This window comes from Sphaerodactylus townsendi, linkage group LG11, assembly GCF_021028975.2.
Source record: "Sphaerodactylus townsendi isolate TG3544 linkage group LG11, MPM_Stown_v2.3, whole genome shotgun sequence".
NCBI lineage: Eukaryota > Metazoa > Chordata > Lepidosauria > Squamata > Sphaerodactylidae > Sphaerodactylus > Sphaerodactylus townsendi.
The window spans coordinates 78,050,452-78,067,974 of NC_059435.1; the positions used below are offsets into that span (position 1 = coordinate 78,050,452).

The 17,523-nt window shown below is 53.4% G+C and overlaps 2 protein-coding genes across 2 annotated transcripts in view; both read left to right on the top strand.

Moving 5' to 3' along the window:
- LOC125441169 (gastrula zinc finger protein XlCGF57.1-like) overlaps positions 1–17,523 on the top strand; it is a 264,358-nt gene that overhangs the window by 176,092 nt on the left and 70,743 nt on the right. The window lies entirely within an intron of this gene.
- KRBA1 (KRAB-A domain containing 1) overlaps positions 1–17,523 on the top strand; it is a 52,772-nt gene that overhangs the window by 24,834 nt on the left and 10,415 nt on the right. The window contains exons 6-15 of the mRNA XM_048511532.1: positions 1,510–1,641; positions 2,775–2,933; positions 4,659–4,859; positions 6,625–6,789; positions 9,352–9,489; positions 11,134–11,262; positions 13,007–13,156; positions 14,360–14,515; positions 15,543–15,626; positions 17,097–17,261. Of these exons, the coding sequence (XP_048367489.1) occupies positions 1,510–1,641; positions 2,775–2,933; positions 4,659–4,859; positions 6,625–6,789; positions 9,352–9,489; positions 11,134–11,262; positions 13,007–13,156; positions 14,360–14,515; positions 15,543–15,626; positions 17,097–17,261 (1,479 nt within the window). The remainder of the gene's footprint in view (positions 1–1,509; positions 1,642–2,774; positions 2,934–4,658; positions 4,860–6,624; positions 6,790–9,351; positions 9,490–11,133; positions 11,263–13,006; positions 13,157–14,359; positions 14,516–15,542; positions 15,627–17,096; positions 17,262–17,523) is intronic.

The following is a 17,523-nucleotide window of genomic DNA, read 5'->3' on the forward strand; positions in this document are numbered from 1 at the left end:
TCTGATGGCACGGGTGCCAGAGGTGGCACTGAGCCCTCTCTGTGGGCACGTGCACACAGAGTTCATCTCATGGGGGTGGAAAATCACCCCCACACACACACACACATCAATATCTAGACTGGCCTTCAGCCACTGAGCACGCATGTGCCAAGACAGCATCATGCGTGAATAGGGAGGGACTTGGCTGGCGTGGCCCTGGTGCCTGTGCTCCATGGGTGGCTGTGCTGCCCGAAAGGGTGCAGAGGGAGACAGAGATGCTAGAGAGGCACAAAAGCAGCGCGGTGGGACTTGCTGGAGCGAGGCTAGAGCAGGCTGGCCCCTGCTCGAGCTGGGTGGGGTGGGAGGAAGTGGGAGCCAAACCGCTTTTTTTCTAAACCAAAAATCTCAGTATTCAGGTTAAATTCACCGGGTTGGCACTTCTGCTATACAATTAAGTAGGGTTTGGGTTGCAATTTGGGCACTCGGTCTCAAAAAGGTTCGCCATCACTGATCTAGACCATGTTTTTAAAGATGCTTCCAGCCTTCTGTGCCTTGACCCAAATTGCTTGGCTTTCTCCATAGCAAATCTCTGATGTTTCACAAATGAAATGACCAAATGGGGGAGGTTATACTTCGTGCCCTGGTCATCTGAACAGGCAGTGTAGTGCACCAGTTTGATTTTTTGCACTCACATCTTGGAGACGTGGGTTCAAATTCCTACTCTTGTCATGAAGCTCTCTGGATCTGTTTTGGCTAGCCTTATTCTCTCTCTGCTCAGTTTCCTAGCCTACCTCACCAGATAGTTGTGAGGACAATAAGGGGAAGGGAGAACTGTAGAAGAGAAAAGACTGGATAAAAGGGTACCCAACAGATTGACAGATCAGCTGGCCTGGCTTCCCAGGTGCGGAAAATTGGTCCCAGTGCTCTAAGGTAGTGATGGTGAACCTATGGCACGGGTGCCAGAGGTGGCACTTGGAGGCTCCCTCTGTGGCCAACGCTAAGCAGTCAGAGTCTCGGCATTCGTGGTGGAAAATCACCTCCTCACACACACAATAACATCTAGGGCTGGCTCTGGGCCACTCGAGCATGCATGCGCATGCAGCATTAATACCGCAGTGAGCAGCGGGAGGATCTCCGGCTGGCGGGCCTGGTGCCTCAGTGCTCTGCAAGTGGCTGCTGCCTGAGGAGGGGGGCGAGAGGAGGCAGAGATGCTAGAGGGGGCATTGGCAGAGCAGCTGCCCGCTGGATTCTGCTGGAGGCTAGAGCAGGCTGGCCCCTGCCTGTCAGAAAGCAGGTGGGTGTGGAGGAAGAGGGAGCCAACCGCTTTTTTTCTAAACCTAAAAACCCTCAGCATTCAGGTTAAATTGCTGGGTTGGCACTTTGGTGATAAATAAAGTGGGGCTTGGGTTGCCAATTTGGGCACTCGGTCTCAGTAAAAGGTCTCGCCATCACTGCTCTAAGGGCTTGAAGGGAACGTGGCACCATCGCTTGAAGTCTTTGACTGAGATTTGTTTGTTTTTTTCCCTGCAGCCAAAACTGAAGCTCCCACGGAGAATGCGCATCCCCCTGGCCTAAAGATTGAGCCAGCAGATACTTCCGGGGGTTTGTGCAGCTGCCCTGCCAGTAGCACAGAGGGAGGCGAGGGAGAGCCTCAGCTGCCAGGTGAGTCTCAGAAATGCAGCTGGGGGGGCATGCGTTGGTCCTGCTTTCTTTCAGTGGGCTGGCTGACCAGTGTGCAGGACACGGGAAGGAGGCTGCTGACTCACACAGAGCTCCTCTTCAGGCCAAGGAAAGAGGAAGGGGGCCTGTGAGAATAAGGCCTTCTTGGCAGTGATCAGATTCCGGAAGCCGCTTCAGATGCCAAACGGGAAATGGAAACTATAGGTGAAATGGTTCAGAGGGTAGCCACGTTGGTCTGCAACAGAGGAGCTAGATTTGAGACCCATAGCACGTGAAAGCTTTGGGGTTTCATCGTGCGTCCTGTGAGTTGTGCTGGGGACCCTTCCTGCATGCTTGGGGGTCCTTGCTTCCCTTCACATGAAATGTTGCTGCTCAGAAGGATCTGCATAAGTGGGGAGCGGGGGAGTTACACTGGATAGTTTTGTTGAGCAGCCAGGATTCAAGTTTCCTTCTTAAAAATACATGGGACGTTCCAGGAATAATATTATTCTGTCTGTCTGTCTGTCTGTCTGTCTGTCTGTCTGTCTGTCTGTCTGTCTGTCTGTCTGTCTGTCTGTCTGTCTGTCTGTCTGTCTGTCTGTCTGTCTGTCTGTGGCCCCTTCTGCACACGCAAAATAATGCATTTTCAAACCACTTTCACAACTGTTTGCAAGTGGATTTTGCCATTCCGCACAGCTTCAAAGAGCACTGAAAGCAGTTTGAAAGTGCAGTATTCTGCATGTGCAGAATGAGCCAACTCACTTTTCTCCCCATTGGGACCTAAAGCAAGATATGCTATTTCCCTCTTCCCCATTTTATTCTCACAACCATAACCCTGTGACTTAGATCAGACGGAGAGGATGTGACCAGCCTGAGGTCACCCAGCAGGCTTCCATGGTGGAGTGGGGATTTGAATATCCCAGGCCCTGGCCTAAAACCCTAACCGCTACACCACACTGCAATCCCGGAAGGCCAAATTCTTCCGCTCGCTGCCAAATCCCATTTAGCGGTGCCTTAGCTGTGGGTGGTCTGATGGTGTTGGGGGTGGGGCCAGCCTTTCGCCTGGACTTCTGGTGCACATTGCAAGTGTGGTTTGGTTGGTCTTGGCCTGAACCAGTTTTTGTTGTTCCTTTTAGTTAAACCAGAGCGCCCCCCAGAACGATCCTCCATCCGTCACGGAGAGAAGGCTGCAGATGTCGATCAGCCTGGCCCTCTTGAAACCCCGGCTGCTGACTCACTCACTTGTGGTGACGTGGGAGACCCAGTGGAACACAAAAGTGCAGACCTGGAAGTTGGCAAGTATCTCCCAGGGGGCCAAGCACTGTTGTATAATCCACAGCCAAATCAGCAATATTGTTTGCATCGTGCGTGGCAGGCAATATCGCCTGTGCTCCAGACCTCCCAGCCAACCTTCCCACCGGGCTAGAGGAAGAAACCGTGGGGGGCAGAAATGGTGTTGTGTCACGTGTTGATGCCACGTCCAGCATTTCACCAAGATGTCCTGTCAGTGTCAGCCGATGCTCTGGCAACTCTATGGTAATACTGTAGAGTTTCCAGAGCAACGCATTGCCATCATGTCCTGCATTTCACCTGGTTGGCACGTTGATGCAGCATCATGTGCGCCCCTACGCAGCAGTGGCGCAGGAGGTTAAGAGCTCATGTATCTAATCTGGAGGAACCGGGTTTGATTCCCCGCTCTGCCGCCTGAGCTGTGGAGGCTTGTCTGGGGAATTCAGATTAGCCTGGGCACTCCCACACACGCCAGCTGGGTGACCTTGGGCTAGTCACCGCTTCTGGGAGCTCTCTCAGCCCCACCCACCTCACAGGGTGTTTGTTGTGAGGGGGGAAGGGCAAGGAGATTGTAAGCCCCTTTGAGTCTCCTGCAGGAGAGAAAGGGGGGATATAAATCCAAACTCTTCTTCTTCTTCCTTCTGCCCGCAAAGCTCCCAGGGGTGTCAGGTGGAGGCCTGGGATGCCTCATGGGCAGCCACTTAAAATGCAATTGCCTGGAGCCCCAACTTGGTGCATTTCAAGGGGCCAGTTACATACTAGAGGCCGACAGCTGCTTTGGGGCAGACTCCACTGAGTCACTGTTTTTAGCATTCCCTATAACCGTGGTGGCAAACCTTTGGCACTCCAGATGTTATGGACTACAATTCCCATCAGCCCCTGCCAGCATGGCCAATTGGCCATGCTGGCAGGGGCTGATGGGAATTGTAGTCCATAACATCTGGAGTGCCAAAGGTTCGCCACCATGGCTCTATAAGATCTCGGGGTTCCTTATCGGTTGGACCTGAAATGTTGTTGTATGTGGCTATTTTTTGGGATGGCTGAAAAAGCTGTCAATGGAGACTCCTCTGGTCAGGGCTGGATGAGTTAACCACACCCCCTCCCTCTATATTCCCCATTGTGTTCATTTGTGCATGTGTGTTTTTTGTGTGGTTGCCCTGCATCATTCGTCTGGAACATTTTAGATCACAAAGAAACGTTAAAGATGTCTGACTGTGCTCTGGTAGTTTTAGCTCCAAACGTTGCACAACAGGGAGAAATACATCTTGCCGTGACATACCTCTGACGATGCCAGCTGTCCATGCATGTGAAATGTTAAAACTGCCAGACTACGGCCACACAGCACAGAAAACCCACCCCAGCCAAATGTTACTACATCTTGCGCATGCAAAAATGATCTTCAGATGCCAGCCACAGATACAGGCAAAACGTCAGGAGAGAATGCTGCTAGAACACGGCCAGACAGCCCGGAAACCGCACAGCACCTCAAAAATGAAAGTGTTGCAGAGTGAAATGGTTGATCAGAAATGTGCAACGCGAGTTCATGCAAAACACTAATGTGCTGGTGGAATCCCTGGAAGGGTGGTTGTGTGGACATAAGTGATGGAAGAGAAGAAAACACAATTTTGCACCTGAATTCTGTGGTGTGTGTATTTTTTCCGTGTTTTTGCCAATTTTGCTGACCAGTCTGTTTGGGCCCCAGAATGACGCATTTTATACTCTTTCCACAGAAGGTGCTGTAGATCCTGAATGCCGTATTTTGCTAGTCTGCCAGAAGGAAGGTGCAGCTAACGGTCTAGATCCACCCTGGGGCACTTCAGACACCGTCTCCTTTTTGAATGGTTGCGTCGTGAAAGAGAGGCAGTTTCCCGAGACCAGGAGAGCCAGTTGTGAGGATGCTTCCAGGCGCTCCCCTCCAAACGGTGCCCGAGGTACGTCCACTGGGCAAGCTTTAGGCAGCACTCATTTCTGTTGGGAGAAATGGCCGTGGTTGAGTCATGGGACTCCAGAGGCACCAGAACACATGCTACCATGGATAGCTTTAAAAGGGGCTTGGACAGATTTATGGAGGAGAAGTCGATCTATGGCTACCAATCTTGATCCTCCTTGATCTGAGATTGCAAAGGCCTTAGCAGACCAGGTGCTCGGGAGCAACAGCCGCAGAAGGCCATTGCTTTCACCTCCTGCATGTGAGCTCCCAAAGGCACCTGGTGGGCCACTGCGAGTAGCAGAGTGCTGGACTAGATGGACTCTGGTCTGATCCAGCTGGCTTGTTCTCACGTTCTTATGTTCTTATACCACTGAAGCCCATTCCCATAGACTGGATTCTTCTGCATTGTTGATTCTGCTTCCCAGAGCCAGATTTTCAGAGAATTTTGCAGAATTTTATCCAGGCTTGGAAGTGTGGCTGAAAAGGCAGAGTCCGAACGACAAACCCAACGGAGGGTTGGGGAAGGCAAAGAAGACTGCAAAGCACCAAAGCCCCTGTAAATGAAGGCCCTGCTGACGTCCCCCTCCCTCAAGGATCCGAGAGCTTATCATGCATCAAAAAAACCCAAACAATAAAGAAAAATTACACAACGTGGATAACGCAATGCAAACAACAAGGGTCCCCCAAAATGTACGCTTATCACTCAAAGTATCTTCCTTTCAGGGAAAATCCAAAAATAGCATTCTTCATCCACATAGGTTCCACCTTCATCCAGTATGCTTGGATGCGTGGGCCTTGTTGCTTGATTAAGTTATGAGTGTGGGCTCATGCCCTGTCATGCTCGGTATATGGTTGTTGTGGCTGAGGAAGACCAGGTCGGAAGTGTTGAACTCACCCGGGTCAATACTACCACTCCCTGTTGTTTTGAATAGCTGGTGTTTGCACGCGGCTCATCGCCTGAAGAGGAATCCAGCTGAACATTTGGCTACTGGAATTCTTCCCACTCGTGCTATTTTTGGATTTTCCCTAAAGGGATATCACTCATACAGAGACTTTGAGTTCCTAACGTACATTTTGGGATCCCCTTGTTGTTTGTATTGTGTTATCCATGTTGTATAATTTTTTTTATTGTTTGGTTTTTTGATGTAGACTTTTTAATTCTTTCTATTAAAGGTTTAGTTTTAATGCAGGTTCTCTGAGCCAGACGGAGGCTTTCTTTTTACAGCATCCAACTGTTCTGGCTCATTTTGCATACTGAGTATCAGGCACCCCTCTCCTTTTTTACGTTTTTCCCAGTGGTGGGATCCAAAAATTTTAGTAACAGGTTCCCATGGTGGTGGAATTCAGACTGTGGCAAGTGGCGTAGAGCCAATGGGGCTAGGCGGGGCACGACGGGGGCGTGGCTGGGCATTCCGAGGGCGGGGCATTCCGGGGCGAGGCGGTGGCAAGGACGCAGCCGCTGCGCCGGTCCTTGGGTGGGAAACGAATGCACGCAGGCGCAGGCTGCCACGCACGCCGGTGCACCTCCTGCTAGACTGCTTCAAGTTCTGCCCGCTACTGCTGAGAGGAGGGGCGTAACTAAGGGAAAAATCACGTGGCAAAATCACCAATTAGTAACCCCCTCTCGGCACACACAAATCATTAGTAACCTACTCTCGGGAACCTGTGAGAACCTGCTGGATCCCACCTCTGGCTTTTCCCCACAGCCATAAGAACTGGAAACTTGTTGGTTTTAAATAAAAGGAAGCTCGTTTGTCTTCCCTTAGAAATCTCACCTGAGGAGAAGCCCCTCCAAGGCCTGCTGAGATGCCTCAAGGACCTCATCGTCCACCAGCCTCTTCCTCCCCACCAAAAACCTTGCAAGGTTTCCACAGGCGGGGGCCAGGAGGAAGAGAGGAAGAGAGTAGGGAGTGGGTCTCCTCCCATCCGAGGTGTGTTTATCGTGTGTGTGTGTGTGTGCGTGCGTGCATCCTGCCTGGTTCCTTCCAGCCCCCTCCTGCCAAGACATGGCATTTTCTCGCCATCTGTCTGGTTGTGTGACCCGTTTAGATGCCCCCAGGGGCCATGTGACTCAGCTACAGACATTTTCCCTGCTGGAAATTAACACCTCAGATTTGTCCAGGCAACTAACCTCTGACTTGCCCTTGACCCAGCCGGCTTCCACTGGAGGTATCAAACTTCAGAACCAGGTGGATCATGTTTTTAAAATTCAGGACAAAAGCACCAAGCCTGTCTCCCGTGTTTTCTGTGTAAAAACGTTGGCCGTTGTGGGCAGCTGTTTTGACCAGTTGAAGAATTGTGGCAGGTTTCTCCTGGTCTCTGGTGAGGCATTTCTGTGAAAAAAATGTGAAGCATCGTTTCTTGGAATGAATGGCCCTGCATGTCGAAGGCCGGGCATCCTTATGGACTGATGGATCCAGAAAGCGGGCTGTGTTGTCCTTAGGACAAATGTGCTGCAGTATCCCAGGGAATGTGGTGTGTGCTAAACTGTCACAAGGATATCTGGCGCATGGTGGGTGAGCTGCTTGAAGAAGAAGAAGAAGAGTTTGGATTTCTATCCCCCCTTTCTCTCCTGCAGGAGACTCAAAGGGGCTGACAATCTCCTGGCCCTTCCCCCCTCACAACAAACACCCTGTGAGGTGGGTGGGGCTGAGAGAGCTCCAAGAAGCTGTGACTAGCCCAAGGTCACCCAGCTGGCGTGTGTGGGAGTGCCCAGGCTAATCTGAATTCCCCAGACAAGCCTCCACAGCTCAGGCGGCAGAGCGGGGAATCAAACCTGGTTCCTCCAGATTAGATACATGAGCTCTTAACCTCCTACGCCACTGCTTGACCAAGTGAACTCCAAGTTCCCAGTGCTGGATGGGCTCACAAAACGCAGACGCGTGGCTGCAGTCCAGAAAAGGGAAAAGAAAATTTGAAAATTATAATGGAATGACACATAATCTATAGTTTTGCCCTTAGAGAAACTATGGAACTGGGGTATTTTGAGGGAGGTTCCCCAATAACGGATGAGCACAGGGCAATACAGCGGCTAATTTAACTCTTTATATCCTGATGCATTGTGAAAAGGGGGCAGGGCAGGGCAGATGATTATGCCCAGTGGGGGATCCAGCAGGTTCACACCACTTCGGCAGAACCGGTTGTTAAAATGGTGCTTGTAAACAACCAGTTATTAAATGATTTGAATCCCACCACCGGAACCGGTTGTTAAATGATTTGAATCCCACCCCTGATTATGCCCCGTCAACATAAGAGAATTCTTCAGTGGCTGCCTGAAGGAGTGAAATAATTGATTCTGCACCAGCCTGTCCCCAGCGGGAATTAAGGGTATCTTGGGGCAGTTCCTGTTTTGGGATGGGAAGGTTTGCTCAGGCAGGTGAACAAGCAGGCTCTCACACAGGGCCGTGGATTTTAAGTGGCCAGTGCAGCACAGGCCCCCCCCTCCCCTTCACGGAGCCACTTCCAGAGAAGGAGAGGAACAGAAATGTGCTATTTCATTTGAACAAAACATGAACAAAAGCTAAAGGTGGGATCTAGAGCATCGTCTCCCATTCTGTGTTGAAAGTAAGGTTGCCAACCACCAGACGGGGCCTGGAGATCTCTTGGAGTTACAGTTGATCTCTGGGCTGCAAAGGTCAGTTCCGCTGAGGAGGGAGCACTTGTGGAGGGGAGGGGGCTTACTCACAGTGTCACGTCCCCCAGTCTCCAGGAATCTCCCAACCCAAAGTTGGCAGCCTTTGAGAGCACGGGCCAATAAGACACACATCTACTCATGGAACTCCTAAGAACATAAGAACAAGCCTGCTGGATCAGACCAGAGTCCATCTAGTCCAGCTCTCTGCTACTCGCAGCGGCCCACCAGGTGCCTTTGGGAGCTCACATGCAGGAGGTGAAAGCAATGGCCTGCTGCTGCTGCTGCTCCTGAGCACCTGGTCTGCTAAGGCATTTGCAATCTCAGATCAAGGAGGATCAAGATTGGTAGCCAGAGATCGACTTCTCCTCCATAAATCTGTCCATGCCCCTTTTAAAGCTATCCAGGTGAGTGGCCATCACCACCTCCTGTGGCAGCATATTCCAAACACCAATCACACGTTGCGTGAAGAAGTGTTTCCTTTTATTAGTCCTAATTCTCCCCACCAGCATTTTCAATGAATGCCCCCTGGTTCTAGTATTGTGACAGAGTTTTTTTCACAGAAATGCCTCACCAGAGACCAGGAGAAACCTGCCACAATTCTTCAACTGGTCAAAACAGCTGCCACAACGGCCAACGTTTTTACACAGAACACACGGGAGACAGGCTTGGTGCTTTTGTCCTGAATTTTAAAAACAGCCACCTGGTTCTGCAGCTTGATACCTCCAGTGGAAGCCGGCTGGGTCAAGGGCAAAAACTCCTGATCCATTAATGTGTGTCTGAATTCCTGACATGCTCCAGTGTCCTCTGGGGGCTTCGCTGGCCTTTTGGAATGATCCTGATTTTGCATTTCTGTATTTAGTTAAAACTGAAACTCCCGAAGAGGAGCCCCCTGCCTGGGGAGGATCCAGCCCTCCTGTGGAGCCGGGCAGCATCCAGAGCGGCGGGGGCAGGAGAGCGGGAGCCCCAGAGAGGGAGGAAGACCGTCCATGCGCAGCCGGTACCTCTATGAAATTGTTTGCTTCCTGTGGGCTCCCTTGGCAAGTAGCCCCATTCTGCTGCCAGAGCATCCCTCTGTGCTCGCGTGTGCCAAAAACTGCTGAATCGCCTGCTCAAAACCCCCGCACAAATCCTGCCTTTCCGCGTGCGCAGCATTCGTCTTTTCAAGGAATAGTGCTTCTCAGCACACAGAGCTCTTTGCAGTGGGTCCTGAAGGCCACGCAGTAGGCAACCGTGGCTCGACAGGATTCGACCCAGGGTCCCCAATGCCAACCCCCAGCCCATTTGGAGCTGAACGGGATGATTGAGGGGAATAGAAAGAGGGGGACCCCCATAATAACCCACTCCACTCCCTCTGCCTCACTTCAGAAAAGATATGGACACAACGGGGTGGGGGCAGAGGAGGGGGACGAGGATGATCAGGGGCCCAGAGACCCAGCCCCATGGGGAAAGGCCGAGGGAGGTTGGGAATGTCTAGTCTGGAGAAGAGGAGGTTGAAGGGGGAAATAAGGACTCACTTGAAGTATCTGAAGGGCTGCCCCTCAGAGGAGGGCTTCTGTGGGCAGAACAGGAGAGGACTCGCAATAATGGGTTTAAATTATGTGTGGAAAGGAACTGGCTGGCTATTAGGGGGAAAATTGTACAGTGAAAGTAGGTCAGCAATTGAATAGGCTGCCTGGGGGGGGGGTGGCGAGCTCCCCCCCTCTGGTGATCCCCAAGCAGCGACTGGGCAGATACTTCTCAGGAGTGCTTTAGTCTGCTCCTGCATTGAGCAGGGGGATGGACTAGATGGCCTGGAGCAGTGATGGCGAACCTTTTCGAGACCGAGTGCCCAAATTGCAACCGAAAACCCACTTATTTATCCCAAAGTGCCAACACAGTAATTTAACCTGAATACTGAGGTTTTTGTTTAGAAAAAACGGTTGGCTCCGAGGCATGTGTTACTCAGGAGTAAGCTTGGTGGTAGTCAGTGGCTTTGCTTTGAAGCAACTGTGCAACTCTTCCAACGGGTGAATCACAACCCTAGGAGGGTTTACTCAGAAGCAAGCCCCATTGCCAGCAACTGAGCTTACTCCCAGGTAAAGGATTGCGCTTTAGTTTAACAGCGCTTAACAGGGTTACCTACACTGCTTCCTCAAAACTAGGTCTTAGGTTTAATGCTAATAATCGAGCCCAGCAGCCCAGGCCAGCCTAGATGTGTGGAGGGGGCACTCTGTTTGTGCGTGCCCACAGAGAGGGCTCTGAGTGCCACCTCCGGCACCCGTGCCATAGGTTCGCCACCACTGGCCTGGAGGGTCCCTTCCAGCTCTAGGATTCTGTAAGTGTGAAGTCGAATGAGGAGGTTAAGGGGGTTGGCAGGCAGCAGTAAAGAGAGCCTCTTCAGTGTTCAGGCATGAAGAAGATTTGCTGGGCCAGTCATGCTGGTGATTCAAAGCTCCCACCCCACCCCACCCCCACACACACATGGCAACGTGAGGTGGCCCATTTTGGAGTAGCCCAACAGTGCGTAGCCTATTATCTTGTTTGTACCACGGTTGGGTAAGAGGTGCCGTGCCGGTTCTTTGCCTCAGACTGCCCAGTGTCTGGAACTTTCTTGGTGCAGGCAGATTCTGCGACTGCAGGTCTCACGGTAGTGTTTCTGCAGTTAAAACAGAGCCAGCGGTTGCCAGCTCCCCACTCAGGCACCTGGACCTACCTGGCTGTTCCTTCAGCGCGCTCAGAGCTGCCGGCAAGGAGAGGACAGCTGAGGAGACCAGGGCCCCGTATGTGACAAGTGAGTCAGGGTGTTTTTTTTGGGGGGGGGGGTGTCTTTGTGCCCAGCTGGGATAGCCAGCCAGCCAGCCATTCCTGTGAAGTACGCGAGGCTGAGCAAGAGGGACCGATCCTGCCGTCACCCAGTAAAAAGCAAGGAGGGATTTCACCAGGATCCACCAGGTCCTAGCTCAGCACAAACCACTGCACTGCACTGCCTCTCTTTGCCTAGTTCTGTGTGCAAAACCACACCCTTGGGGCAGGCAGAAGCAAAGGTGTGTGTCCAGTGGTGGGATCCAAACATTTTAATAACAGATGGTGGTGGGATTCAAACAGTGGTGGCGCCGCACACACGCACCTCCAGTCCCTATTGGGCAGGGAGGTGGCTTTAGTAACCCCTTCTCGGCACTCAGAAAAAATTAGCAACCACTTCTAGAGAAGTGGTGAGAACTGGTTGGATCCCACCTCTGTGTGTGTCCCACCTAACGATGCCAGCCACCGTGTCACAAACCCATCCAGCCTGGAAGGTGCCCTGGGCGATTAGGGGGCTCCATGTGGCCAGGGGAAGGGTCTTGTGCGCCAGCCCAGCCACGTTCTCGCCAAAAGGCCCCAGGCAGGTGAGCAGGGAGGCTGAGTGGAGCTCCTGCGTCTTCTGGCTAGCTGTTTGCTCGGTGGGATCTCCCAGGCCCAGGGATGCTGCTCCTCCTGGCCTCCTCTTTCCTGGGGTCTCTGGGAGAGCCGTCTGGTGCCCGTCCCTGAGTGTAATACCAGACTGGACTGATTGTCCTGGGATGAGCCTTGGGGCTGCTCCAGCAGATTTACTCCATTCATTTGTACCCCACTTTTTGGGGCCCTAAAGCGACCTCCAACGTGGCGCTTGGAAGCAGAATCTTGGGGCAGGAGCCCGGTGGGTGGGAGCTCCGCAGAGCAGCTTCTCTGCCAGGCATTTGGCTGAACCACACAATGAAGGCCTCCGCCCCACAGCCTCCCACCTCTCTTTCCCCCCCCCCCCCCCGCCTCCCTCCTCTGTATTTGTGATGCCCAAACAACTAAAGCAGCTTTGGGGAGGGGGTCACGTGGCTCCGATTCCTCTTCTGCTCCCCTCTCTTGGTGACGCTGTTCCTCCTGGGGTGCCAGCTGAGACAGGCAGGGCCACGGAGCTCTTCTCCTGCCATCAGACAGCACCCCTTGGCCAAAGTTCATTTTTGGTCTTTTCAGCAAAAGGGAACAGGAGCCCAGCAACACCGGGAAGACAAGCAAGCGGGCACTCTGGTTCACCAAACGCCGGAAGCAAAACTTGCTGGTTTTTAAGGGGTCGCGAGCAGTGGTGGGATCCAAACATTTGAGCAACAGGTTCCCATGGTGGTGGGATTCAAACTGTGGCGTAGCACCAGTGGGGCTGGGCGGGGCACAACGGGGGCATGGCTGGGCATTCCGGGGGCGGGGTATTCCTGGGCGGGGCTGTGGCAAGGACGCAGCCGCTGCGCCGGTCCTTGGGCGGGAAACGAATGCGCGCAGGCTGCCACGCCCGCCGGTGCACCTCCTGCTAGACGGCTTCCAGTTCTGCGCGCTACTGCTGAGAGGAGGGGCGTAACTAAGGCAAAAATCACATGGCAAAATCACCCATTAGTCACCCCCTCTCAGCACACACAAATAGTTAGTAACCTACTCTCGGGAACCTGTGAGAACCTGCTGGATCCCACCTCTGGTCGCGAGACTCTCCGTTGTTTTTGCTGCTTAACACAGACTTGTTTCTTTGGCTCCAGTTAAGATTGAAGATGACCCCCCCTTGGAAGTCCTGATGGGCTGCCTGAAGGAACCCCCGGAAGAGGAAAGAGACCCACCGGGGCAGCTGCCAAACCGCGGAGCTTCACACAGCAGTCAGAAGCCGGGGCTCTGGGTGCCGTATTCGGAGGGTGAGGCAGAGCCCATGGGGGGTCTGAGGGTGGCTTCCAAGATCAAGGAAGGGGAGAAGACTCTGTCCCGGGGGGTGGGGGGCTTCTGACCCACCCCAGCATGACCAGAGGATGAAGGGACGGGCAGGGAAGAGGTTTGGAGTCAACAGACGACAGGAGCGGGAGAGTGGATGACTCTGGACCTGAATGGGAGGGGCGACCGGGAGGGTTGGATGGAGCCCTTTCTTGAAAGGCGGAGTGGTGTGATTGAAAGATTGAAAGGTGAAGTGAGTGGGTTGCTGGGTAGCAAGTAGCTACAAGCGGAGGGGGGAGGAGATGAAGTGAGCCCCCCAGCAGGGGAGCCGGAAAGGGACAGAGAAGGGGAGACCCTGAATCATGAGGACTAGGAACCTAAGGAGGAGGACAGAGGCCCTATGCAGGTCATGGACCACCTGACCATGGTGGACTGATCCAGACTACAGGTCTGGGCTGGCCTGGGGGATATTCTCTGCTCCCCCAGGCTCAGGCTGAGGTGCCTCGTCCTCTGTGGGGATCCATCCAGGGCTTCCAAAGTTAGAACTAGGGGGCACCCATTGAAAATGCTGGGGGGAAGAATTAGGACTAATAAAAGGAAACACTTCTTCACACAACGTGTGATTGGTGTTTGGAATATGCTGCCACAGGAGGTGGTGATGGCCACTCACCTGGATAGCTTTAAAAAGGGCCTGGGCAGATTTATGGAGGAGAAGTCGATCTATGGCTACCAATCTTGATCCTCCTTGAGATTGCAAATGCCTTAGCAGACCAGGTGATCGGGAGCAGCAGCAGCCGCAGAAGGCCATTGCTTTCACCTCCTGCACGTGAGCTCCCAAAGACACCTAGTGGGCCACTGCGAGTAGCAGAGAGCTGGACTAGATGGACTCTGGTCTGATCCAGGTGGCTTGTTCTCATGTTCTTATGATTGTGCTCCAGCTAAAGTGCGGCATCAGGCAGGGCCTCCCTCACTCTAGGGCAGGAGCCGTTCTGGCAGGGGATGATGGGAATTGTAGTCCATGGAGATCTGGAGGGCCAGAGTTGGACACCCCTGCTCGAGGGCATTGTCCTCCTCCCACACCCTCCATGCCCCAGCAAGGTTTTGATCCCCCTCACGGTTGGGGCTGGCAGGGTTTGGGGGCGGCCCCTTTGCCAGCTGCCCTGAGCCGTCCTTCCTTGTTTCCTGTGCAGAATGGAGCCCGGCCACCAGCCCTCTCCACGGCCTCTTGAACTGCCTGAGGGAGATCCCTGTCCCTGGTCCTGACCCTGCCAAGAGGTTGGCTGGCAAAGCAGGAGGAGGAGGAGGAGGAAAAGAGAGGAGGAAAGGAGGAGGAAGAGCACCCCCAGGTATGCTGCAGGCTGGCACGGGGCCTGGGCAGGATCCCGGTGGGCGTGCACACGCAAGGCCGTTCTGTTCCTCAAAGCAGGTTCTACCTCTCACCTCCGGAGCCTCCACTGCCACTGGGTAGACCCAAGCCAAGCCCCTGCGGTGACCTGAGCCCAGATGGGAATGGTGCAGGCTCGGGGGGTTGATGCCGTTGATGGCTGGGAACCAGCAAAGCCACGCAGCACGTTCCTTGTACCCCCAGGGTGTGGCTTGGTCACACATCTGGCCCTGGCTGCTGGCTCCTTTCTCCTGGGCCTGTTCCCTGTGCAAGGTCCGGTCCAGAGAGCCCATTTGGGCCTCTTTGGTGCCACCCAGACCAACGGGCAGTGCCAGCGCCCTCATAGCTGGGATGCAACATTTTACCACCAAGTCACACAAAGGAAAGTGTTTCCAAACTCTGCACTAGCTCATGCCAGCGGTATGTAGTGGTTAAGAGCGGTGAACTCTAATCTGGAGACCCAGGTTTAATTCCCCCCTCCTCCTCCACGTGAGCAGCAGACTCTAATCTGGTAAACCAAGTTTGTTTCCCTGCTCCTCCACACAAAACTCTGCTGGTCGACTTTGGGCTAGTCACAGTTCTCTCCAAACTCTCTCAGCCCCACCTGCCTCACAAGGGGTCTGTTGCGGGAGGAGGAAGAGGAGGAGTTTGTCAAAGGCTTTCACGGCCAGAATCACTAGTGGGTTTTCCGGGTTTTATGGCCGTGTTCCAGTAGCCTGATGTTTCTTCAGATGCCCGCCACAGATGCAGGCAAAACATCAGGAGAAAATGCTACTGGAGCACAGCCATGCAACCCGGAAAACCCACAACACCCTAGAGAAGGCGTTTGTAAGGTGCTTTGAGACTCCTGAAGGCAGAGAAAAGTGGGGTATAAATTCTCATTTGCTCTGGCCTCTGCCTCCTGCCCTCCCCAGTGCACAATTTAATTTGTAAGCTCCTTTCTGGTTTTTGTTTCCTCCACTGAGCCTGGCTCCTGTCCCCCCTCCCAGACCCAGCTGATGACCAGGCAGCACCAGAGGGCCCGTGCCAGGTCTCTGCCCATGGCTGTAATCCTCCAGGAGCCACCATCTGCGGTAAGGTGGCCGTGTTTGGTCTGGGCCCCCTGCCCGTCAAGACTGGCTTTGGGTTATACCCAGGTCCATTCCTCCACTGGGGCTGACGTGCTCCTTTGTGTGGCCCCCACAGAGCCATCAGAAGAAGCTGACATTTGGCTGGAAGAAAGGGAGCCCCCTGCCCCTTTGGCCCTGATCTCATGGGGGAGCTTACTCCACCAGGTGGGGTGGGATAGATTTTGGCGGCTGAAAGGCAGAGAGCAGCTGCCAGCTTCTTTGAGACTCAGAGCTCGGAACCCTCCTAGCTCCAAACATGGCACTCAGCGGAAGGCCGCCCCATCTGCCGGATGTGAGCAAGAGGAAGCAGGGCCAAAGATGTTGACCCCTGGAGGGGTTTCTAAGGCGAGAGATGTTCAGAGGCGGTTTGCCATTGCTCACCTCTGAGCCATGACCCTTGGAGGTATTCCTTGAAGGACTCCCACCCAACTACTTGCCAGGGTCGACCCTGCTTAGCTTCTGCGATCTGACGAGATCAGGCTCACCTGGGGCTATCCAGGTCAGGGCCATAAATGGTTTTATGTATCTTCATGTACCTTAGGAGCAGCAGTGGCATAGGAGGTTAAGAGCTCGTGTATCTAATCTGGAGGAACCGGGTTTGATTCCCAGCTCTGCCGCCTGAGCTGTGGAGGCTTATCTGGGGAATTCAGATTAGCCTGGGCACTCCCACACACGCCAGCTGAGTGACCTTGGGCTAGTCACAGCTCTTCGGAGCTCTCTCAGCCCCACCTACCTCACAGGGTGTTTGTGGCGAGGGGGGAAGGGCAAGGAGATTGTCAGCCCCTTTGAGTCTCCTGCAGGAGAGAAAGGGGGGATATAAATCCAAACTCTTCTTCTTCTTCATGTACCTTATGTGTTTTATCTATAATGTAAGCCACATAAAGTATATAAAACTATTTTTACATCACGATTTAGGACTGTTTTAATCAAATGCTTTCTGAAATAAAACCATCTTCATCTGCCCCCTAAAGTTTGAAAGCGAGGGGGGGCCATGCACATCTCCCTGGGCTGCTACTGTCTTGTGTGCCCCCAAACAAACCTCTGTGATTGATGGGAGACCCCCTCCCTGTCAGGAGAGCCCCTCCTTATGATCTGAATTCCTGAGTAGGAGCATATTGCAGAAGAGCACAGGTGTCAAACTCGCGGCCCTCCAGATGTTATGGACTACAGCTCCCATCATCCCCTGCCAGCATGATGCTGGCAGGGGCTGATGGGAGCTGTAGTCCATAACATCTGGAGGGCCGCGAGTTTGACACCTATGCAGAAGAGGGTCCCAAGCCATGTAGGACTTTTCAGGTCAAAACCAGCCCTGTGAATCGGGCTTGGGGCGCATTGCTAGCCCACGCAATTGCCATGAGATCAGAGCCACATGCCCCTGAGGCTGCCTTGGGACAGGCGCGGTCTGGCTCATGGTTTCTGCACTCCATTCCACAGGACGTGTCACCCCCTTGCCCGGCTTCGGGAGGTACTCGAAGGAACCGCCTCTGAGCATGACCAACCATCCCGGCTCTCCAGCCTTCAGCTCCTCCATCAGCAGCTCCCCAGACCGACGCCCTAGATGGACCCCGGAAGCAGGGAAATGGACGCAGAAGGAGGAAGGTGAGGGCCAAGCCTCAGACCCATTGACAGACCCATTGGAGAGAGTCAGGGTTGCTGTCCAGCACCTCTGCGAGCAGAATAACTGCTGGCTCACAGATTACATTCCCTCTATGGCAGTGATGGCGAACCTTTTTGAGACCGAGTGCCCAAATTGCAACCCAAACCCTACTTAATTATCGCAAAGTGCCAACCCGGTAATTTAACCTGAATACTGAGATTTTAGTTTAGAAAAAAACGGTTGGCTCCCACTTCCTCCACCCCA